At 42.4% G+C, this 24,903-nt stretch overlaps 1 protein-coding gene across 7 annotated transcripts in view; it reads right to left on the bottom strand.

Moving 5' to 3' along the window:
• Nucleotides 1-24,903, bottom strand: part of LOC108096321 (band 7 protein CG42540) — a 41,101-nt gene that overhangs the window by 1,962 nt on the left and 14,236 nt on the right. For 3 of the 7 annotated variants that reach the window (XM_017197853.2, XM_017197851.2, XM_017197852.2), the window contains 7 exons: nucleotides 13,270-13,305; nucleotides 11,784-11,893; nucleotides 11,094-11,166; nucleotides 10,344-10,426; nucleotides 3,304-3,507; nucleotides 1,990-2,045; nucleotides 5-185 (listed from right to left, as the gene is read on the bottom strand). In XM_017197853.2, coding sequence (XP_017053342.1) covers nucleotides 5-185; nucleotides 1,990-2,045; nucleotides 3,304-3,507; nucleotides 10,344-10,426; nucleotides 11,094-11,166; nucleotides 11,784-11,893; nucleotides 13,270-13,305 — 743 coding nt within the window. Of the gene's footprint in view, nucleotides 1-4; nucleotides 186-1,989; nucleotides 2,046-3,303; nucleotides 3,508-10,343; nucleotides 10,427-11,093; nucleotides 11,167-11,783; nucleotides 11,894-13,269; nucleotides 13,306-16,100; nucleotides 17,013-24,903 lie in introns of those variants that run through there. The other 4 variants (XM_017197854.2, XM_017197855.2, XM_017197849.2 and 1 more) reach the window with 3 other exon arrangements.

Here is a 24,903-nt window from a genome sequence, read left to right as displayed (position 1 = left end):
CCACCTGGAGGTATCGCAGTTGGAGAGCAGCCGGCGAATCGCCAATCACCTCGGAAGCCTCGCGCAGAGCTCTCGACGCCTTCTGTTCTCCTTCGGCGGCGATGACTTTGGCGCGGGCCTCGCGGGCGGCTTCTGCCTCGGCGGCCATGGCACGTTGCAGTTGCACGGGCAGACGCACGTCCTTGCTGCTCGGTCGATGGAGAAAATGAGATTAGCCGCGATGAATTGCAGATGCCGGAAATACCCCTTATTCAAAGCTAAGAGCGTTTTTGCTCCTACAAAGTTTCCTCACTCAGAAAAATTCACCCATGGAAACCAAACTATATTCCATTATTTATATTTACAAAGTTGCCGTCTTAAAAAAAGTTAAGCAATAACAACTTCCAGTAAAGAGAGTTAAAAATTTTTTAAAAATTGAAAAAATGTACTAAACAAACCTCCAATTTATTAATAAAATACTAATTTAAACCATTTTTTAAAGCTATTATGAGCAACTTAATTTTTCAAAGTGCTTATCTCTACCGATTTCCGTAAAACATTTTAAGCAATCAACCAAAAAGTCCGGGACTGTATGCTAATGTGCATCTCAGTGTAATGGGGCATCTTTAATTTAAACGCGTTCTCTGAGAGAATTTTTTACGAGCAACGAACCGTAAAGTTAAATTGATCAAATAATATTTATACCGGCCTATTTGTCTTGAATTTAAATCGAGTAATATAACTCATAAACACCGCCGCTTCTCGCATCATTTGAGGAAGTTATAAACCAGCTGATCAATTTAATAACCCCGCGAGCGAGGAAGAACTGAGATACAATAATGAAAAATTCAACAACTGCCATAAAATGAAACCGTATTCATGGCGAAACGGCCAAGTTTTTGCTGCTGGAAGGTGGGAGTTTCGGGGAAAAAAGGTAGCAGCCGCAGCAGCATAACCACAACAACAATAATACAAGCAACAACGCGTCGGGCGCGTCAAGTTGTTGCAGCTGTTTTAACATGGCCGACACACCAGCAGGCTCTTCCAGGACGCCATATTGTTGGCCGTGTATGAGCATTTGACATGCCAACGTCACACTCCTCGCGCTGCGAAAACTGAAGCTGACAAAGTAGCCACTTGCCCCCCGTGCGCGGCAAATAATAAATTATAACAACAGGGCCTCACTGACAGCAGACAAAGGGCAGCAGCTCCCGCAATCCAACATTCCCGCCTCCATCGCTCCCGCCCAGTCAGTCCATCGCCCCATCAGCCAGCGTTATTGTGATAAATGCCCGGAAAAATGGTAAAGCAAATAGAACAAATAACCAACAAACTCGAGTGCTGTGGCCTTGCCGGGGCTATGACAATGGTTGCCGGGCTCAAACTAGCCAATTTAAATGTTATATAAGCTGGGAATTACTTAGGACTCTTGAGGCTTTAGTCAGCAGAAACTGAGGGGGCTTCTCTGATTTCATAACGTTATTGTAGGGTGAAGTTATTTGGGTGAACATCCAACATCCTTTTTAAAAGAAAGTGCTATTATAAAGAGGTAAATGCTGAATGAAAAATAACTTAACCTCATAAAAGTAAAGGTATGTGTTTCTTACTATCTCTCTTGTAAATAAAAAAAAAGGTTTTTAGCAAAATGTTATATTTTGTGTAAGCAAAATTGGAGCATTGCTTTTAAACGACATCTGGTCTAGGAAATTTCGAAAATCGCGATTTAAATCGATTAACAGGTAACTGGGGCGCAAACCCGATTTCCACTTTACAATATCCTGAAACGAGTAATAAAATTGGAGAACACTAAAGCAAATCCATTCCCCTTAACCAAATCACCCCTTGAGTAGCACTAAAAAGCAAGGCTCACAATGTCCTTTAGAGCATATCAACTTCGACTAGGCGAGGTGAAACGTTTATAACATTACTTTTATAGCTTGACATAGAAACTTTTCCAGGTTGCCACTGCAAGTGCTGTGTGGGGGGCAGAAAAAAAGCTGTGCTACTTACATTTCAACACGTTCAACTTTGATGCCCCAGGCATCGGTGGCTTCGTCGAGTTGAACCTGTTTATGATTGGACGCCAGGTGGTTGAGGTGGGTGAAGTCGTTGGTTGGTTGGTTGGTTGGTTGGTGTGTTGGTTGTTTTGGATGTTGGTTGGACGTTCGGTCGGTTGGAGGTGGATGAGCCGTGTGAGAAATAGCAGTAGAAATACATTAGTTTTTGTTTACACGCGTTTTTCAGGTCGTTAACAGTTTTGTTTCGGTTTTGCTTTTATTTCCCACCCTCTCCCCTTTCATCGCCTGCCGCATTTTTCCGCACATTGTTTGTGGGTCGTGGCAGCATCCTTGAAATGAAAAACTAAAAATGCAGCACTTGCCATCGTCGAGGGGAGTGAAAGCTGTGGCGATGTGGAGCCGGAGCCGGGGCAACTTGGCAACTTGGCATTTTGCACATGCTCGCTTCGACGTGCACCAACGGCTGCCGCTGATGCTGCTCGAGATTTTCGCCTGATTTTGAACTATTTTTCATATGGCGTGGAAAATAAATAAATAAAACGACCCGTTGCCTGGGCTCGCCATAGAATTTGGGTTAAGTTGGCAGCTGCTAAGATATGCGGCTCGTAACTTTACCGCCTCTCCGTTGCCTTTTCAATTTGTAGCTATGAAAAAACGCTTTGGCTCCGAGATTATTTTCATGCCAGGCACGGATTCCGACAGACTCAGCCTTTGGCAGCTGTTTAATAATGCAATTAATATTTCGCTGTCGCAGTTTTGCAGCAAACTTTAAGGTTTGTGCTGCATAATTACGAGCAGGGACTTAAATGTCATCTGTCAGCAGAAGGAACTGGCAAGTAGCTGCCTGGCTGCATTTATTCTGCGTGAATATTCCCGTTTCCTTTTTACAGGCAAAGAAAAATAGGGGATCTTAGTCCGGATAAAATGGGCTTTAAACTTCATTCGGTTAACTTTAGGTAGGAAATTTTGATAGATATCTCAGCGGTTTGGCTAAAATGGCGCCCAACGCGGGACGTTGAATCTATCCAAACTTGAAAAGCACAAATATCACACCTAAACTAAAAAACGTTGTTAAAGCAAAAAGTATAAGCTAATTTTGTGTTGATTAAATCTTTTTTTTATAATTCCCCATTTCGTAAGCCAATTCCTGTCACTAATTTATTTTTCTATGTACATCCCTTTGTGGCGGTATGCTAACTAAATTAGAGGAAGCAGCCCGACGGAGTCGCGACTCTTGGGGGAAAGAAGAGAGAGAACTTGTCGGCGGGCCGGGCCAACTGGCAACTGTCAACTGGTTTGAACTCACCTGCATCGTGCCGGAAATCGTCATACGCTCGCTGAGTATCTCATGCAAATGCCGAGTTCCCATTGTGTTTCGTAGAGTAGTCTGTGCCAGTAGCCTGGTCGAATGGTGAGCATTCTCCACGTTCGCGATAGAGACGGTTGCATTTGATACCCGATAGTAAACCACTGCATCCACCGAAACCGTAACGCTATCCTTTGTGAGAACCTACAAGATGCAGTGGGTATTTTTTTTTTTTGGTTTGGGGACATTGCTTTTTGCTTTCTCTATTGTTCCTGCCATTGTTGTAGTTGGTCTGTTAGTTATTTTTATTATTCGCTTGTTATTGTTGCCAACAAACACATTCACAGACGTAAAATATGTGCGTATATACAGATAGACGCGCTTTGAAAGCCGCAGTCCGTACACGAGTATATATACACATGTGGGTGGTTCTATGGTGATAAGCTAAGCATTTTGTATCTGTATCTGTATCTGTACTGTATCTGTATTTCAGTGGCTGGCCAGTTGCGGCGGCTGCTGTGCACTTTATGGCCAAGAGTGGTATAATGCGAATGCACTTGACTTGAACGTGGCTGGCTCCTTGGCCGGGTCGCTTTCTCTAATAGAACTAAGTGCAGGGAGTGCAAAACTTTTGCCACAGACCGGGGACCGGGGACGCAAAAATGCCGAAAGCCACACAAACTCACGCTCGCACAAAGGCAGTGCTTTCATTTTGATTATTGCATCTGTGTCTGTGCATTTGCATTTGCATTTGGATTTGCATTTGAATGTGGATCTGTGTGCCTGTGCATATCCCAAAGTCCCAAAGTCTTTTCGCATTGTTTTGCATTCAGCGAACTTTGTTCGTTGGCAGCGAGAGTTATCCTAGCAATTTGCCGACACAAGTTTTATGTGCTCAAGTGGGATTCGATCATCTGCGCAATAACGATACGTGGAGCAAACCCAACAGCTTGGGGGTTACAGTGTATAAGTTATGGTACAGAGAGTTTGGGAGGTGGCAAAAACGATAAGAGTACGAGAACACGTGTAAACGGCACAAATTATAAGCCCAAAAAGTGGGAAACTCAAGAGCTAATCAAAGTCAACAACCGAAGGCATTAAATCGTTTGCAGAAAGGGTCTTACATTCTTTAGAGAGTGGCAAAGGGTTGGGGGAAAGAGAGATGTTACAGGGTTATGTACACATTTTTTGGGCTCGGGATTGGATTATTCCGCTCTGACCCTGCCCCAATGGTGTCAGCCTCGGTTCATGATGCCCAAATCGAATTCTCAAATTTTTATTTTTCTCCTCCTTCGGCCAAAGGCCCAGCTCGCATAAGTTGGCCAAACTTATGGCAAACTATCTCCCCGCACTGGCACACACAAGTACATATTCCAGTGGTAAAAAGTTGCTCCCTCAACGTCGAAGGAGCGCTTCACATTTTATGACCTGCCCAAACATTGTTCGGCGTAGTCTAGACCGCTTTTTACGGCCTCTACAAAGCTACAAAGCTAAAGCTAAAGCTGAAGCTGAAGCTGTGGTGTCAATGTTGTTTAGTGTCATCGTTTCCACTCGGCCAGTTTCGAGGGTTTTCCCAGCCCTGCCCTTTGTGGGCGAACTTTCGGCAAAAGGCAAATCTCTAGCATTTTGCATGTGAATCAACTGAAAAGTGAGCAGCAACTGGAGAAGTCAAGCGACGGGGCCGGAGACATTTCTGCAAATCTAGTTATGTATTTGAATTTAAAATGATTTATTCTCCTCATTCTGAGAGGCAAAAAGTTTAAAGTCGAGAGTGCAAGTTTTATTACTATGGCAGAGGTGATTGTATAAAGCCATTTTTAAATGGGAATCAAACTTGTTTTATTATTTTAAAAAAGCATCTGCTTGCATTTTCACATTTATTTCTTAGATTTTATACAAGAGATGGTAAACTTCTGAGTTAAAGGAGCAATATTGCAATCATAAACCCATGTTTATTGGTCTTAATCTAACCTTCCCCAAAAGCTGCTTTTCAGTTTATTCTGTGAAAGTTGTTTTGTTGTTTTGGCTGATATAAAATTTATTTGCAAACTGGGATAACAGTGCGTATGATAAATTTGCGTTCACACACTTCACTCAGATTTTACTATTACTACCAAATAAAAGCTTAAACAAATAATCCGATTGGGCGTTGTGTGCATTATATTGAATATATATTTTCCCCTTTAGGCGGCTTTTCAGCTTTTGTCAGAAAATTGGGACAACAGTGCGTATGATTACTTTGAGGAAATGCTTTCAAATCTCTGATTTCCAGTTTGCAGATTAGTTTGCAATTATTTTGGCCCTTCACATACTTCAGCTGGCTTATATTACAACCAGTTGATGGCTAAAACAAATAATCCGAAATTCGATTGGGCATTGTGTGCAATCTATTGAGCTGTTTCAAGGACCTTCGCTGTGCATACCTTCGCATAGTCATGCACGATTCACTTCATTATGAATGCCTTTCGAACATCCAAAGCCTGCTGCCTGTCCACGGACAAAGCTCTAAATCAATTTGGCTCGAACAATGGCTTATTATTTCGAACAATAGTTGGGTGGTACTTTAAAGGGTGGCGATCGGGCGGTGGGTGGAGGTTGGTGGGTGGTGGGTGGCAGGTGGGTGGTTATCAGTGACTGTGTTTTTAGGTGGAGTGGAGTGGTGTAGAGTGGGCTGGGATAAGGCGCTTGTTCATTGCATTTTGCTGAATACAGAATTGAATGAGCAAACGTTCAGGAATCAGTGATGAAACCATGGAAACAAGAGCAGACAGTTAGAGATAGAAAAGGGGAATCGGAAGTGAACGAAATGAAAATTCCAAACGATAGTTTATACACTGTAACGCCTAAACTAATGAGTTTTCAATAAAACATAATTAGGTTATTTATTACAATTTGCACAGTTGATGCTGGGAATTAGTCAGCATTTGAAACGATTTTTGTTTGGTTTGGTTTTTTTTTGGTTTTTTTGCAAAGGGACTCAACTGAAAATATCGTTTATTAGCTATCGACTACAACTGAGTGAGTGACAGAGACAGAGAGCGACAGTTGGAAAGAGTCAGAGAGTTAGACAGAAAGAATATTGGTTAACCTTTTTTTCACTGGTTTTTTGATTATTTTTAGCTAGAGCTCTGGACTTTGTTATCTTTATAATAGATATGCTTATTATAGTAAACTATGGCCTAGTCTATGGGGCAACTACTGATGCTGATGCTGTGATGCTGGGACTTGCTCTAGCTCTAACTTCGACTTGAGTTTACTATATGGCTACTATATTATCACAATTACAGTTACGATTCTAGCGCGTTTTGGCGGGCGGGCGGCGCCTTTAGCTTTCTCTAATGCTCTGGCTTTTGGCTTTTGGCCTGCATGCGTGCAGGAGTTGAGTTACCACTTTTTAACAGCTTAAACCACGCAAAACACACATAGATGAACTCGACATTATATGTATATATGTATATTCGCTGTGCGGATATATATATCGCATATATACAATGTGTTTTCTTGCATTTTTTTTTTTTTGGGAGGGGTGCGTCCTTTCGCTTGTGCTCAAACAAATCAAATTGTAACGATTTAATTAGTTAGTTGTACAATACATAATTGTTGTTGTTCATTTTGGACGGGGTGGTTTCTTTTTTCTTTGGGGGTGGTGGTGGTGGTGACTATGTTTGTAGAAACTAAAAGCTGTTTTGGTGTGAGTGAGCGTGTAAACTAAACGGCGAATGTTTGATGTCTGTGTGTGCTTTGTGTGTGTTATGTTTTGTGTGGTTTACTTATATTTTGATTTTATATTTTCGTTTTCCAGTTTGTACCCACTTTGTGAACAATCTGTGGCTGGTATTTCGTATCAGTTTTGGTATTGTTTGTTTTTGGTTTTTTTTTTCGTTTAAGACAGTTAGAAAGCTTTTTAGAATAGACATTTATGGAAATATATATTTAGCATGCTCTCAAAAATTATTTGAACACTTAACCGAACAGGGGGAGAGTGGGGATTTATCAAGTAAGTGCATTTCGATAGTAATTTCTTTTTTTGTGTGATTTGTTTTGAGGGTTTCGCATGGTTGGTTGGTTCCGGTTCTTAAATATGGTTTTGCTAAACAAAACTTACATAGCTCATAAAACAAAATCAATATATATGTAGATATATAGAGACAGAGAGAGGTAGTATATATATAGTTTTATATAGAGCGTGGGTAAGATAGACAGTCAGATAGAAACATAGACATATAGGTAGATTAGACAGAGAGAGATAGAGAGACAGTGAGAGATCGGTTTGTGGCTGCTTAGCAGGAGAGTGAGCAAGACAGATGTGGACAGTTAGAGAGAGAGAGAGGTATAGATAGACAGATTATATTTTGGTGGAAGGGTGTGCAATTAACAGTGTTTCTGTTTGGTTTTTAACGGGGTTCCACTTGCATTTTAAGCTACGCAAGACCTAAAGTTTTTCTTTTTTCAGTGTTCTGGTGTTTGCTGTCGTTGTGTGGGTGGTTTTGGGGACTTAAGATTGTGTGAGTGCAGCACCCTGTGTTCAGTGAACAAACATTTGACATTCATTTCTTCATCAAGTTTTCTTTTTAGACAGACAGAGATAGAGACAGACAGTGAGAGAGGCAGAGATAGAGGTAGAGAGAGATAGAGAGATAGAGGTAGTGGGGGTTATGTGTGCGTGTGTGAGAGAGAGAGAGCCAATGCGTAATGCGTACAGTTCTTTTGTGGTTTTGCCCCGCCCCCGCCCACCAATTCGTTTTGCATATGCATATGTGGTGCTCGGCTGAACACAGAGAGCGAGACAGATAGATAGAGAGAGATAGAATTTTCAGTTGATATGCATTCTGGCACTTTGCTTTGATATTATTTTTTGTTTTTAATTTTTTTTTTTGGTATTTTTTTTTTTGGGTTTTTCATTCCTAATTGCAGGAGACAATCAGAGCTTTAACTATGCAAATTGTAATAACTTGAAGATAATGTTCAAAAGACATCGAAAACTAAATACGATTACGATAACGATTACGATACGATTCAAAATGAAAAGAAAACCAAAATGAAAGTGAAACGAAATGATGCGCAAAAATCGCATTTCGTATGCACTTAAAAGGGAGATTTTCGGGTGAATGTGTATGTAAATCTGGGTTTGTATGTGTCTTCTGGTGTTTGTGAATAATAACAACGTCAACGAGATGGCTTTTGGGGATTTTTCGGTTTTTTTTTCTCTTTTTGTTCGCCATTTTTTATCCTTTCTGCAGTGGCCTTCATGCGATTTACACAAAAAACCGAAACCGAACAAACTCAAATGGAACACGAAAATGCTGGTGGATATGCAAAAAAAAAGTAAAGGAAAAATAACAAAATCGGGGTATTTTGGTTTTGGTGTATGGGTCTTTTGTATATGAGTGTGAGTTTGCTCCACGTGACGTCAGCAAGATGGTCGAAAAGCCAGCGGATTGAAATCGAACCAGTTACCATTATTTCTATCTTAAATTCACATTAGCCTCGCATTTTTCGCTCCTCCATATTTCATTTAAGTCTGCCAAGCGAACAATGAAATATGCACAGGTAAAAATGAGAAATGTGTGGGGTTGGGTTGGGTTGGATTGCGATAAAAGATCAAGTAAGCGAACTAAAGGATGAAAAATTCCCAAAAATAAATGGAGCGCGTATCTTGATGAGACTCCGGTATCTGTGTGTACAGGTATGCATGTGTGTGTGTGAGGAAAAGGTGAGTTCTTCCGCTGAATGTGTGTGTGTGTGAGTTGTGGCAGTGTGGTTGAGTGCACACCAATGGCAATAATAATAAAAATTCTGCAACATTGTTCAACTTCAATACGACAACAAGTACCATACAAAGTATTTAAAATGTATATATATATATATATATAGGATACAACAAGACTACCAACAACAACAACAACGATAGAGAGTAGAGAGAGCAATGTGTGTGTATGTGTGAATGGTTGCGTTGTGGGTGTTAGAACCACTTTCCTTCCATTTTCATATAAAAACAAAATGGTCTGCAGCCACTCGAAGTGGTAGAAAAAATTAAATAAACTATAAGTGTGGCTAACAGAAATGGGTTTATTTCACTTTGTTGTTGATGATGCTGTTTTTTGTCGATTGTAGTGGTGGTTAGAAAGTGGGTTTCTTAGCTGGTTGGGAAGATGGGAGATAGATAAGTTAATAGATACAGATAGCCATAGACATTTAGATATAGAGTGTACACATAGAGATAGCAGGAAAACACACAGATTGAGGGGCTGCAGCAGGAAGAAAACGAAAACCGAAAAGAAATTTCACAAGAAAGAGTAGAAACCAAAAGTAAACACCGTGACATGCGACGACAACGAGAACGAGAGGGGAAAAGTCAAAGAACAAGATACGAAGAAACAGAAAGACAACGTTGCGTATGCGTAATTCACGCTCCAGTTGCGCGTCCTGTATCCTTGTGTCTGTATCTGTATTTGTATCTGAATCTGTATCTGTGTGTGTGTGTTTGTGTGGCTGTTTCGGTGTTTGTGTGGCTTTTTGTATCCATGTGTGTGGGTGTCCTGTCAGCAGAATCCACACACAACAACTCAGATTCCGGCTGTGTTCAGCCGAGCTTCTCTTGCGGATTCCGCCAGCAGGCCAAAATCTGTATCTTTTTTTTTGCTAGCTCATGTATGTATGTGTGTATGGGTGTGTGTCTGTGTGTCGTATCCTCTACTTTTGGTCAAAACACAAAACGAGAAAATGCAACCAAAAAATATATATATTTCTCTTGTTAACAAACGTGTCGGCTGGAATAACTTGTGGCAAAAGCTAAAAGTTTAATTGGTTTCTGCTTTACTTGGCATCGTTTTAAGTTGTCTCATGTGTGAGTGTGAGTGTGTGTGTGGGTTGGGCTTGGGTTTTGGGGGGCTTTTTGAAGTACATAAACTAAAAAGATTTCCACTTCTGGTTAATAAAAACAACAACAACAACATCGAAGAAGGCAGCAGCTGTGGCTGCCACTGCAGGTTGCAACTGCTTTTTAGTTTCCCATCCGGAAAACTGTAACCGGAACTTACCTCCTGCGGTGGCACGTCGTAGGTGCGGGTACGCAAGTCCACGCGGGCATACGAATCGATGCAGGGCAGGATGAAGAAGATACCTGTAATTATGGTTGAGATGGCTTAAACGGTCGTTATGAGATACAGCGAGAACTACACTGGCTAGCAAGGATTTTACCCCTAAAATGCAATAAAAAATAAAAGTAGACTTTCTTTTAGATATTTACTATCCAATAAAACTATATTTTTCGTTTGAAATATATCTCTTCTTTGAGGAAACATTTGCTAGTTTTATTTAAACTGGTATTAAGTAAAAATTAAAAAATAAATAAAAATTAGTGCATAGGGAAAATATTTTTGTATATAAAAATTATTAAATTTAATTTCCCAACCATTCTTCTAAATTTTTCCTTCAAAATTGCATTACGAACATAAAAAAGCACCTGCGCTTTCAGTGTTTCCCCTTGGGCTAGAAAACTATAGTGGCCAGCGAACACTTTTCAAAATTATGCAAACTAGTGTCACGACTGTGGGAGAAGTTCGCCTCGATTTGCCTAATCTCTTCCTCCCTCGGAATGGGAGCACAAAAGGAGAGCACACGGACAGAGGCTCGTCCCAGAGTCGCTAATTTGGAGCAAGTGCAGCAATTAACACAAATTCTTGTCGCCAGCGAGCGGCACTAAAATTTGCATAGAATCGTTAGCACCGCTCACCTCCATTCCCGCCCCCTTCACTCCTTCACCTGAGGAAACTGCAGTGGGTACTCACCTGGGCCCTTGGCACCGCCCTGCATGAGGCGACCCAAACGGAAGATAACCGCTCGCTCGTACTCCTGCACCACCTGCAAAATGTGGCACGTAAGTGAAATGTTCGTGAAATGAAATTGAAACTTGAAGAAATGCATGGGTGACAAGTTCGAAGTACCCTGGGAGTAATAACATCTTTTAATCGGTAGAAGCCTTAGATTATATAGGTGCCTAAAAATCCTTAAGTTTAAACTTTAATTCTGCTACAATAAAATGGTTTCGAGAAACAGCGGAAATGTTAATTTATTAATGTTTAAAAAAGGGTTCAGCCTAATCAGCTTAGTTTGAGTTTTTTTATTTGTGATTTACTTTTCTGAGCCGTAAGAGGCTTAACATTTAAATAAATCCGCTTAAGTAGAACAAAAAGTTTATTCAAACAAAAAAACTAGGTCATTAATTTGATAAAAAAAATGTGTATTTATGTTTCTAAAGTTATTATGTTGTATTTCTGTTATTGAGTATAGGATTTATCGTTTTCTGATAGTTTGTAAAAATAAATACACGAATCGTTTACTAATGACTAAAGTTATCTATTCTACACTTTATATTTTTCGATTCCCTGAAAGTGGAAACACAAGCTTCCAATTAATAATTCAAAGGCAATGTAATTAGAGGACCATTAAAAATGTATATAAGTTAGTGCAACGCTTACCTTGAAGCAAACGAAAAGACTGAAGGGCAGCGTCATTATCACAAGAGCCACGGAGAGAAATATAAGCAATTTTCCGCATGTTGATGCCTTATCGCTGATTTCCTCGTCCGCTGCGAGAGAACGTGGCGAGAAAACGAGAAATTTATTATAAATACATGTAGCATGGCAAGATGGTATCAAGTGCTCAAAGCAAATGCTGCAAATTAAGGCTTAAGCTATAAATTCGTTTTGTATTCTCCTCGCTTTCCCCGGCTTGCTCGGGGAGCAAAAGCCAGGACTCCAAGACTGTTACATGAATAATGCGCTGGGCATCAAGAAAATAAGAAAATATACTTAAACGAAAGACCTCCGCACGGCGCATACAAAAATCGCAGACAAAGTGTCGGAAAAATGCTGAGAAAAAAAAAGGGCATTCTTCATTACCGAAATTTTTTTTTTTTTTTTTTTTTTTTTCTTTATTTATTTATTTAGTGCAGAATCTGTACAGCAAATTAAAGTACTTAAACAACACAGGTGTCACCAATGAAAAAGTAAACCAAACCGCAGCATTAAGAAAAGGATTATCGATCAAGTACATAAGTTTAGTCGGAAAAAATGGCAGACCTGGCAACTTCACTTGAACTTTGTGTAGCGTGAACTCTTGAATAATTGGCCTGGGATCCATATAAAGCAGGCCCACAAAGTTCACTTTCCCAAAGGGGGAATTACCAAGTTCAACTAGTGCTGGGCCTGATTCAACCCGCTGCCTTTTGACAATTGACAGTTCGATGGCTCGATGGCTGGATGGCTCGATGAAGTTTCCCCAATTAGCCAAACCCATCGCCTGTTTCTTGGCTGCATATCACGTGCGGCTGTTTGTTTGCTCCTCCTTCGGTTCCGTGTTGTCTTCCAGTCACTGAATGGAGACGCAACAAACAGAGAAAACCATAAGCCACATATACACACGGCGATAGATAAATGGAGAGACGGACGGACATTCACTGCAATGGGCCATAACAATTCACTCGTTTTACTTAAAGTTTAGCCAAAAATTGAAGTTTGTGCGAGATTGAGATTTTTTTTTTTGGGGGCAACAAGTCGCCCATTTCGCTTATTGATACTTGAGACGCGCCATAATTTTGATGGGGCCCTCGTCGCCTCGTAAAAGTCAAAATGTTGTTCCCTTGGGGAGCTTGAAAAAATCTGTAGCATACTTAGGTGCGCTCACCGAAAAAACGGCGGAGACGGAAATCGAAATACAAGCAAACAAGGAGTGTGCATATATCAAAGGAAATGTCTCAGTAAATACTCGAAGATAGTAGCAAGTTATACATAGTCAGATAGAGTTACACATAGAAAATAGAGTATAGTTTTGTAACAGGTTAAAAAGTAGCTTTCGTGTTTCATGTTTGTGTTTCATTTTTTTTTTTCTGTTTGATTTTGGCTGTAGGATGTGGGGATCTTTTTCTGTTTTTTATTGGGCATTGTCCAAATTGGTGCGACTTACAATAGAGAAATCCATGTGAATGTTTTGCTTGTGTATCTGCAAGAATACGATAAATCGAACAACAAGAGAAATTAATCGGGGGAATGCTTTTCGGCTCGATCAGCAGCTAGCCAATTGGTGTGTTTATTTTTTTCTGGGAGCTGGTTCTTGTGTTTCCGTATATTCGAGTGCTCGGCGGATCCGGGGATCTACTAAGCTACTCCATGCCATGCAGTTTTTGTATATCTTTCGGGTTAATAGCATGCTTGAACGAACTACGAAATGAAAAAAAAACTAACTACGAACCAAGAAAAATCATAAATTATTCATGCCACACATTTAAATGCTGTTTACGCGCTGCTCTTGCAGTTTGTTTGCCTTCTGGTTTTTGGTTTCTGGTTACCAGTTACCATTTATCCGCTTCCAGTTTTCTGTTTTCAGTTTTCAGTTTCAGGCTGCAGCTGCTGGCAATTAGCGGCACGGCACAGTTTGCATTTCAGTTTCAATTACAGTTCATTGAAAAGTTGCCACAATGCCAACACCCAGCAACGGCGACGTCAGCAAAGTGTTTTTAACGAGCTCTCACCCACCGACTCACTCTGCCGCCACACGCACACACCGCCACACCATCACACACCCACACAGACACAGACAAAACATGAAAAGCGACACTGGAAAAAAGGAAAACTTTGATGGGCGAGAATCCTGGAGCCTGGCTAAGCCACCAAGCTGCCAAACATTCTGGGCATTCTCCCCTTACGTCTCCCGCTCCTTGGAACTCCCGTCGCACCGCAGCAAACTTTTATTGAAATTGATTTCAGAATAATTGCGATTTGAATGTGCCAGGCGAAATCCGAGAGTTTTGCGCCGAGATGAAAGGCTTTCTGGATTTGTGTGTAACGCCCGAGGCTGCTAACCGCAGACCTAATAGATTTATAGCTGAATTGCTTCCATAAAAATGATAAAAAGATGGAAGAGCAGCCGGAAAAAGTGTAGCTGTTGGAATTGTAATTAGGCGAATGGTTTTCTGGCCCTAATTGTATCACCTTAAGCTAGGTTTTAAGTGGGCTTCATTCAATTGGCAGGAACTTATCTACAAAAATCTACAGCTAAATTTAGAATGTTCAGCTAACCATAAAAAAGGTGAAAAAAGTTATGATATGTTTTGTGTAATAATACTAAAATAAGCAAATCGTTTACCGTTTAGTTTTTAAATTAAGATATCTTTCGCCCCAGCAGCTATGGCTTTCCCCTTCCCTTTAGCCTAAGTTTAAACATAGGCATACAGTGTAAAATAAATAAATAAATAAGATATCTCTCTTTGCTGATTTCGATATAAAGTTGATTCTTGTTTTACCTTAGGTAGATCTTCTTTTCTGGGTCAAGCAAAGGTATTAAAAACTAGAAACTGGTAAGCAAATGACGTCCTTACCCGAGTGTGTATGCTTATGCTCAATAAATAGGTCATCGCATTCCGGATACACAAAATGGGGATTATTTGAAGAGATAGGTATTGCAACGTTTTAGAAGCTTTAACCCAACATAACCCATTTATACAGCTGATGTCTTGACTTTTAACCTATTAGTTTCTGCCTGCTGGCAGTTTTAAGCTGTCACTTTGGTGGTCTGCAAACGATCGGTAATATTTATTTATGCACTTTTTGACGAAGATTTTCATATGCTTCATTTAGTTGTATGTGCACGTGAGAATTGAAGAGGTGAATCAGAAAAGGTACTATAAACTGTTGGCTATGATAGCCAAATGGCTTTCTTACCCAAGCATGTATCCCATATGCGCGGTAATTGGGTCATCACTTCCTAGATACACAATATTGGGAATAAATGGGGAGATATAGCTATCTATATATGATATATGATATATGTTTTGAGAAAACTTTAAATCAACGAAATCTAGTTCCCCATTTAGACATCAAATTTCTTGACGTTTGACTTATTAATACCTGTTTTCTGGCATTTTAATAAAACAAACTGAAGAATGGTAAAATTAATATGCTATCTGCCAAAGATAAGATCGGTAAGAGTTATTTAAGCACTATTTGGACTACTTTTGACTGCGGGTTATTTAGATACTGTTATTCTGTTTGTGTGGGCACGAAACAGAAAAAGAAGAGCTGAATTTACCTTAATGTACAATCTCAGAGAACAATGTGTGGTCATAATTTTTTAATGACCAGCCGACGGCTGTCCGGCTGCCACCCACTTAACCCACTCAACCCACTCAGCCCACTGCTCGTGCACCCACTCCCCCGCGCCACCGCTCCACCAACCCACCGCCCCCTTTCAACGCATACGTCAGAGCGGCAGCCCCTGGCAAAAAGCTTTGCTCGGGAAATAGGTCAGCTTGATGTTGCTGCTGTTCGCTCTACTGATGATGTTGCTGCTGCTGCTGTTGTTGCTGCTGTTGTTGTTGCTGTTATTGCTGGTGTGGTGTTGCTGTGTTGTGGTGCTCTTGGTATAAGTTAAAGCAATTTCTGATTGAATTTTGCATGGCGAATGTGAGAGCGGGTGGACTGTACACTGTACACTCCTCCGTCAGAGGAGTCCTCCTGTCAGGACCTAATGAAGCGATTAGCATGCATGTGAAATGGCTGCCAATTGTACGTTCGTTCTAGACATTTATGTACACCTAACCCGATTAAGGATACAGGACAATGGATACAAGAAAAAAGTAAAACACCCGAGTTGTGATTTGTGGCGTCTCTAATCGAATTTTGGTGATGCGAATGCAAATTTGAAAGCGGTCGGGCTCCTCGGAGACCAAGCAACAAGTTCGGCCCGCTTAGCAACAGTGCACACTGGCTACAAGCGCCGCATCTGCAACAAGAGCTCACCTCTTCGCGCCTCGGCTCGATGAATGGCCTGCTGCTGCTGCGACTGCTGCATGAGGGCGTGATGGCTGTGCGGCAGTTGCTGCTGCTGCTGCTGCATCTGCTGCTGCTGCGGCGGTGGTTGCTGCATCATCTGCTGCTGCTGCTGCTGCTGTTGCTGCTGATGGTGGTCGCGTTCCCTCAACTGCGGTTGCTGCATTTGCGTCAGCGTTTGTTGTTGCTGCTGCTGCTGCTGTTGCTGCTGTTGGTGCAACTGAATGGAGGCGTTCACGGGCAGCGGCGAGGAGGCCACATTGTGGTTGGACTGATGGTGGTGCAGATGGTGGTCCCTATCCCGCTCCCTCTCCCGCTCGCGATCGTCCGTCTGGCTGGCCGCCGGCGCTGGCGGGGCAAAGGTGCTCGTGCTGGCCGCCAGGCGAGCGGATGGCTGATGGTGGTGCGACTGCTGCGGCTGGCGGTGCAGCTGGTGGTCCCTGTGCTCCATGTCCATCATCGAATCGGGCATCAAGCCGCGCTCGCAAAACGACGCCAGGGCGACGGCTGTTGCGGGCTGCTCCTCCTGCTGGTCAATCAGATTGACGGCCCTCTTCACGACACTCGCAACCTCGACGCTTAGCCCTAGTCCTTCAGCATCGCACTAGCTCGGTTCTTTTCCCTTTTCTTCTTCAGTGACGGACACACACATACACTGCTACTGCCACTGCCACTGCTGCTGCTTCTGCTTCTTCAACTGTCACGGGTTCGCGCACACATACACACACACAAACGCACTGAGCTAGGCTGAGCTAGTTTTCCCAGCTCTGTGTCCATTTCCCATCGATGCGGTGGGTTGCGGGCGCTCCTGGTTTCTCTGCTGCTCCAGCTCCTGCTGCTGCTCCTTCTGTTGCTTCTTCTAGTGCCACTGCTGCCACTGCCTCGCTCGGAATCCAACTGAAAGTGCGCCAGCAGCCAGCATCCTTTTATATCCTTGCCAGCAGGACCGAGGGAAAGCTCTCGCCCGCTCTCGACTTTGTTATCACCAAGTTGTGTTGGCGGCCGTGTTGCCAGTTCGCTGGCTGGCATCGTGGATCGAAGAGCTTTTCGGCCGCTTTTTTCTCTCCGTGCTGCAGGTTGCAGGTGCAGCCGAGATTCAACTTTCACCTTTCCCAGCTTGCACTGACCTTGCGCACTCCGCGAAACATTGGTCCTGGCTAACGGGAACTTCAGGAACGAAGCTTTCCAAAGCTTCTGTGTTTCTTGCCTGGGGAAATGCGCAACAGAGATGGAGCGATGCTGGTTTTTAGATCCCCGCACGAGGAGAGAGAGCCAGTGAGTGAGTGTGTTCTAAAAACAAGGACCTTCCCCTCCGCAGAAACGAACGTACATACGTGTGTGTACAGGTGACAAACCTAATTTATGACACCTTCGACGATGTTGATGCCACACACAGGGACTCGAGAACGAACCACCTGCTCCACCACTCGCTGCCATTGTAGTCAGACAAGACGAGAGTGCCCTCTGTGTTTGTTAACTGGCATGGAATGATACGAGCACCGGCCCAGTGTAACGCCATCCTGGCCCAAACACACATCCTGACACATCCTGACACAGCCCGCCACGCTCGACTGCGAATTTCTAATGAACCCACCTCCAAAGCCTGTCGAACCGTCGAATATTTTAGGTCACCTGCAGCTCCTGAGCTTTGCTTTCAGCTGTCAATTACCGTTTACGCTTCATTAAGCGCCAAAAAGGGGGTGTCAAAGGGGGTGGGTGCAGGCTGCACAGCGAGAAAGTGTCAATAAGGTTGGCCAAAAAATCATCTCTAGAAAACACGTCACATCACAAAGAAAAAGAACGTAGACATTGAGCACAACGAATGTCTTAACTGCTTAGTATTTCTAAGCTGAAAAGAGCTTAAAAGTTTAAAAATGATCCTTTAACAACATTATTAAATTCCTTAGACTTACAAAGTGAAGTCCTTTAAATTTCTAATAAATTATTCCCAGTAAAATATCTTGTAGTTCGGTAAGAGTACGATCATGGTAGTTTAAATATCATGAGTGTTGAGTATCTTTTTCATTTGATAAACATAACAAAACAATTTTATTTGATTATTAGCCCATGTGCTCTTTACATTATGCCCTAATTAATAAGTTTTTCTTCCTGTGTACAAAGCAAACAACGGCGGGAAGTCCCTGAAGTACAGGACGCGGGCATCCGATACACGGTGTCAACTGTCGCACCACAGTGCGTATGAGTGTCATTATGTTTGACATTCATTCACAACACTCCACAAAGGAGCACTTCACAGTGAAGCAGGGCAGGGCAGTTAATTAATCTCGGGTTCTTGATTAATGTGCGGATTGATTTGGGTATTGCCACATATTCCCTTTCGCAGACAAATGGGGCAATCGAGTCGTAGACTAGGTGCTTTATTACCGGGCAATCAGTGTGTCCTGGGACCCTGCGACTTTGCCCATGTGTCACACGTGCACACATTTAGCATCAGATTCTAATCGCTAACAGACCAGGGAGTCTCCGATGTGTTCTGGCCTTCCAATAAAGGTCAAATTTCGTGTTGGGAGTTGTTATTATCTATCGATTTTGGCTCTCCCAAAATAAGAATTGTTCTTACTAACATTAAACATCTATACATTATAATTGATTTATTTATTGAGAGTAAGATATTCAACAAACTTTTAATTTGGTTTGCCAAATTGTATCTTTTCAGTGATAAGATCTTCACCCAAGAATTTAAAGAATTTCCTCCATTCCGCTTCAGCTACTTTAGAACTTTGTTTCGGGGCAAGCACGAAACTACTTTCCATTCGATTTGCATTTTCTATTAGAGAAAACTGCTTCATTTGGCCAGCTAGATAAAAGCAAGAGCATGGAAAATTGAGCGGAAATAAAGTTGAGGTTTCAAACAGAATTTCACAGTTGAAGATTGCTAAACCGCTTTCAGTTCTAGCCAAACAATTCGCTTTTCCAAAAAAGGAATTTCATAGCAGTGCCAACGACAGGAGAGGACTTCTTAACCACAACCGGATGGCAGTTAAGTGAGGCCCGCCCCTGGCTTTTATTTTCCCATACGCAGTTTTTATAGACAAACATAAAAACGAAGGCGGACCATTTTTGCCTATTGAAAGACAAAGCTGCTAAAGCCATAAACACGATTTGTTCTTGGTGAAGCGGAGCAAAGGATTTCCAAGCGGTTTTCCTGTCCGAATTGGGAAGCCGAGACGAGCGAATGATGTCACACACATGGAGTAAGCCAAAAAAACGATACATGAGCTCATATTTGGGTTGTGGGAGAAAGTAAGCACAATTTTTTTACTAGAGAAAAAAAACTTAAATAAGTTAAGCTAGTAAGGCTAAACAATTTGAAGAACATTTCCGCTTGTTTTCTGAAATGTTTGGAAACCTTTGTTGGCAAATTTCGGGTATTTATGTACTATTAACTTTATTTTTGTGTCGAGAATTTAAAAAAAAATTCTGGCCAGTCTTAAAAAATTATAATTAAATCATTGATTTTAATATTGTAATATAAAGGGGAACATTACTATGTTTGAATAAATGTACCTTAAATCACAAAGATTGGCATACAAGAAATATTACACAGTATAAGATTTTTTATTCTAGATTGTGATTTATTTTTCTCTGTAGGAAATTTCGGTGCAGGCGCAGGACTTTGAACCGAAAGTCCTGCGGCGGTCTGTGTGCGAAATTAGCCAGGCAAATATGTCGCACTTAACTGCTGGCGGAAGTGTAGCAGCACGTCCAAATGGGAGAGGTCGGTGGGTCGAGTGGGTGGTGGGTGGGTTGGTGTGTTAGGTGGAAAGATGGGTGGTGCCAGGAACTGTGGCTCGAACAATGGTCTGTGCAATTGTCTAGGCTCCAGGCAAGGGGTCAGGCGGAGATAACTGTCCCTATCTTTTTCATACTCAGTCCTCGCAATCGTCGACGTTTGCGCTTTTCCGACGGCGGGAAAGGCGACGGAAAGGGGGATTCTGGTGTGCACGAGGATGTGACACAAATGCGTCGAATTATTGTCATATGAGGTCACTGTCCCTGTCGCGCAGTGAAAGTTTGCCAGAGACACTCGGGCAAACAAACACACACATCCAAGTCCTGTTTGTTTGGCCCGCTTGCCTCTTCTCTATTATGAGGGCCAGAAGTTAAGCAAAGTTTGCTCGAACATGGCCACAAGTACAACTTGTACTACGATGTAACTACCATGTATCTGCGGCTTGTAGCGAAATTCTAAAGGAGCCTGTTGAAAGGGAAGCGGACGCGGATGCGGACGGTGTGTTTGTTTCACCAGCTTCGAATCAATTCCAGGAGAATTACGGAAGCCCGGGGACCCGTACACATTCGTTAGTATTATGGAGCACTGGATACTCCACTGCTCCTTTCGCACTCATAAAATATGAATAGACGGGGTCGGAATTTATTCGACGCCGCCACAGTGAACCGAATGAAATATGCCAGTTCAGTTTATGAAAGTGATTGGGCAAAGAGGAGCCTCCTTTTTTCTTGCTTCTTGTTAAAGTTGTGAATGCTGCAAAGCCAACTTGGATAGTGGGAAATACTCACAAAGCTTTAAGCGCACTTTAAAACAAATATGGGAGAAACGGATCATTAAAAAGTTATTTTTGAATACTTAAGTACTCTCTGCCATTTAAAATTCACCCAGATTAAAACGATATTAATCTATCCTCGTGACATTTTACCAAATTACTTTGAGCACGATATATAAAATGGCTTTACCCTGTTAGATTAAAACTATTATAATATATTATCGGGTATGGTATTTGACTTCTATAAAAATTATTCATTTTTAATTCTGTGATAGAACAACAACCATTTTAAGGGTCCTTTTTGCTTTGGTTTCTTTCGGTGTTGCTGATTGTGATTGCAGCCATCCAATCAATGGCCTTCATTAGAATGAATATTCATCTTTGGCATGCGACTTGCTAAGTAGAGTGACTGTCAGGCAGGACTATCGCCCAATCAATAATTCATAACCCCACACATTGACGACGCATTCGTATTTGCCGTGCTATAAAATGAAAAGCGAAATAAAAAACTGCCCGAGCGAATGCTTGCCAATAATTCACATTTTGGTTCAGGGTCCTGCCTTCTGTTCCTGCTTCTGCTCCTGACTTTATCAATGGTGAATTGGACGTCGAAAGTATATATAGATATATATATATATATCTGCCCCTCGACCACACAATGAATGAATGGCAAGCGGCGCCGAGCTTCGATGTCGTTGTCGATTTCGATGTCGCCACCGAGTGTCGGACTTTCCGTCCTTTTATTTTTCCTCTTCCATTTTCCCTTTTAGCTGGTCGCTTGCTCATTTTTTGCCATTTTCTTTTCCTTATTTTGTTACTATCTTTTGGGCGGTTTTTCCACGCTCTCTCGATAATGTCGCTGCTCTGTCCCAGCGAGGCATGAAATATTGATGCCCCACTCCATGAGCGTTGTGCCCGGCATATTAAGCGTTCGCATCAAGTTTATTATATAGACATATGCTCTGTGCATGACCAACGGCACAGAGCACTTAATTTTAATTGATTTTTGCTGCGGACCCTTCACTTCACATCGAAATTAAAAAGAAGTTTACCGCAAAGTATGTGTTTTCACGCTGCAATAATTCCCCCGCCACCGCTCCACTCATTACTTGCTGTTTGCATGCTGATTTCGATAAGCTTGCCGAGCTATAATTAATAATTTTTGTGGCTCGTGGTTTTTGGTCGGCAACTTACAGCTTTTGCACTTCAAAATAAATTGCATGATAGTGGAAAAAGTTAATAAATTGTAGGTGTAGGCATATTATGATTGTTTATGGTTTTCTATTATTACAAAGTAGAGGAATTTAAAGGCTTCAATTAAAAGTAATGATAAATGGATATCTGTTTAGCTTGGATAAAAATTTTGTTCTTTCAAAATGTTCTCATTCTTAAATCATTTAAAATGCCTTACAGTATTTTAATCCCGTTTATATTTATTTCAATATAATATAGTATTTCTCAGCAGTGTAAACCTACGAGCTGGTGGGCTGCTGATGTCAGCACCGCTGAGCTAACCGCACGGAGAATTAATCAAACCCCTTTATTGTTTGTTCTCCGCGGAGCGCGATCAAAGGGCGCGCGAGGATAAATAGAGCGGGGTCACGGGGCTCACGCAAAACCGAGAGGATAAAGGATGTGGCGGGTGCAAGGTGGCCCGAGGACTCAACTAGGACGGCTGCAAACAGCCAAAAGCTGATAACGTGACCAACTTTGAAATCAATTAAAGTGCAGCAGGGAGCGGCGATGCTGGTTGGCTCGTTGGCTGGGCTGTGGTCGAGTGTCCTGGGCAGCTGGGTGTTTGCTCCCCGCTGGTGGAACTTAATTATGGCGGACGGATGTGGCCCTGCATGGGTCGGAAGTGTGTGCCTGCCTGCCTGCACATGCCACGCCCACTCGCCCACTCGCTGTGTGCATCCGCCCCCTCCTTCAACGTCCACTGCACTCCGCTCCTTTTTTTCTTCCTCTTGGCGCCGGAGAACACGCCTCGGCAATTTTTCGAACATATTTCTGCTGAGTTAAGCCCACTTCTCATTGGATTTCCCCTTTCCGGAAAACTGTCGCCCCAGCTTTTGGAGGATTTAATTAAAAGCCCAGGAACTTAAAGATGCCTTACCGGGGATTATAAATTATAGTTGGAATTGTGCGACAGCGTTTGAATGGCTTAGGATAATTGTGGATGGAGGAAGCTCCCTACCTTATTTACCCATAAATTGCGTTCGCGGAAACTAAAGGAGACAATCAAGTTTGTTTTTTTCGCATTATTTTCAAATGCCTTTTTCAAAAAATGGCCTAAAAACCAGCACTTAAAAGCCTAAAACTTTTCTAAATGATACCTGTTTTGGATTGGCATATCTCTTAAAATGATTGTGATGATGTTCTCTAAGAAGCTGCATCATTGGTTTGGTTTCGATTTTTGGATCTTTTTTTTCATATTTTGATGATGGGACCCCTTTCGAAAATCCGAAAAATGGCTTTTTCGGAAATGCCCCAAAACCAGCACTTGAAAGCCTATAACTTTTCTAAAACTTGTCCGATTTTAAATTGGTATACCTCAAAATGCTTGTAACATAATCCCCTAAGAAATTACATCTTAAATTTTGTTTCGATTTTTGGGTAGATTTTTTTCATATTTTGAGGATGTGACCCCTTTCAAAAATCCGGAAATTGGCTTTTTCAGCGGTGCTTACCCCGGTCGAACCCGAATCCGCTGGTGGATCCCGAGGCGGTGGTGTCGAGGGCCACGCGGCGGGGCGAGACACTGGTCTCCCGCTGGCTGCTGTGGTTGCTGCCCAGCATCGTGTGCCTGCCGGTGGTGCGCGGTGCCTGCTGGTGGTTCTGGTGGTGCAGTGCCCACTGGTTGTGGTGCTGGTGCTGGTACTGATTGTGCTGGTGCTGTGGTGCAGGTCGACCGTGCCGCTGGGGTGGCTGTTGCATGCTGGTGGCAGTCGCTTGCCACAGGCTGTCGGTTCGATCCGATATCTTGACGCTTTTTTAAGGTGACAACTGATGGGAATTTTAGGGGAGAACTTAGCTCCTGCCAATTGTGCTAATTGCCAGAAGTTCGCACGCAGAACTTCTGCAACGTCTGAGGCGAACTTTCGGTTGAGTTTGCCACCGCTTTCGTTTATTTAATTTCCCCTTTAAGCAGCACTCGAGCGACCGCCAGAAACTCAGTTAAAAAGTTTTTGGGCACAAAGTTTTCCGGCTGGGCTGCCGCTTTTCCAGGGGCCTTTGCACAGTTTCCCCACTTAAATTAGGACAACCACAAAGGCAAAGCCACAACATCAACAGTGTGCGGTGCAGCAGCGACTATTGTCAAGTGAGCCGTACGTAAGATGGCGTTCCTGCTGCCGAGACTCATCGCAGTCCTTAATACGGAGTAGTCCTTAATCCGTAGTCGACCAACCGGAACACGAGCTCGGAGCGCACGGAAAACAGAACGCCGTAAACAGAAACACGGAAACACGGAAAACTAATTTAATAACAACACGCCTGGGGGAAATGCAACGTGCTGGTTGTCCGCTCCACGTTTCCAACAGTCCGGCGTAGTTTATAGACCAAACCGAACTGAACGATGGTTTTAAATTTATTTGCTTATTTATCGGGCGTACTATATATATATCCCTTTGTTTGTGCTTAGCTAACAATCGACGGCGATGGCGATGGCGGTGGCGGGTCAAGGAGTGGGCCACAATTTATGCTAATTGCCATTGACAGTGGACAAGTTAATAGCTCGAGAACTACGCTTCGCTTTCCGCTTACGTTTTCAGCTCAAGGATGCAGGATGTGGACTGCCGGATGCCATGCCCGATGTAACGGAGACCACTCGCAGATGGCTTTGATGCAGCGCATCCTTTGTCGCTGGCAACCTCGAACTAGTTTACTTCGAACTAAAGGCACCCCCGAAATGTATATTGCAAAATAAACACTTGAAAAACGGGGGAAACCTCTTGAAATTAAATTCTGACCGAACCCCAGGGATTGTTGAAAATAAACCCCGCAACCGCCTTCAAATTTAATTAAAGATATTTTTATAACGAAAAATGTTTTAAGCTTTAAAGAATTTCATTCTGAAAGTTCAGTGAGTTATCTCATAAGTAGTTAAATATTTAAATGGGATTTTTTTTCAAGTGCAGTTCAATCCCTGACGAAACCCCAGGCATTGTTGAAAATAAACCCCGCAACCGCCTTCATTATGCCAGTGTTCATTTGGCTGCCGCTGATGGTTTTGCATCAGTCAAGTCAAG

The sequence above is a fragment of the Drosophila ficusphila genome, unplaced genomic scaffold (assembly GCF_018152265.1).
Source record: "Drosophila ficusphila isolate 14025-0441.05 unplaced genomic scaffold, ASM1815226v1 contig_106, whole genome shotgun sequence".
Lineage (NCBI taxonomy): Eukaryota > Metazoa > Arthropoda > Insecta > Diptera > Drosophilidae > Drosophila > Drosophila ficusphila.
Note: the sequence above shows the minus strand (reverse complement) of the source record. Positions and strands in the feature narration are given on the sequence as shown.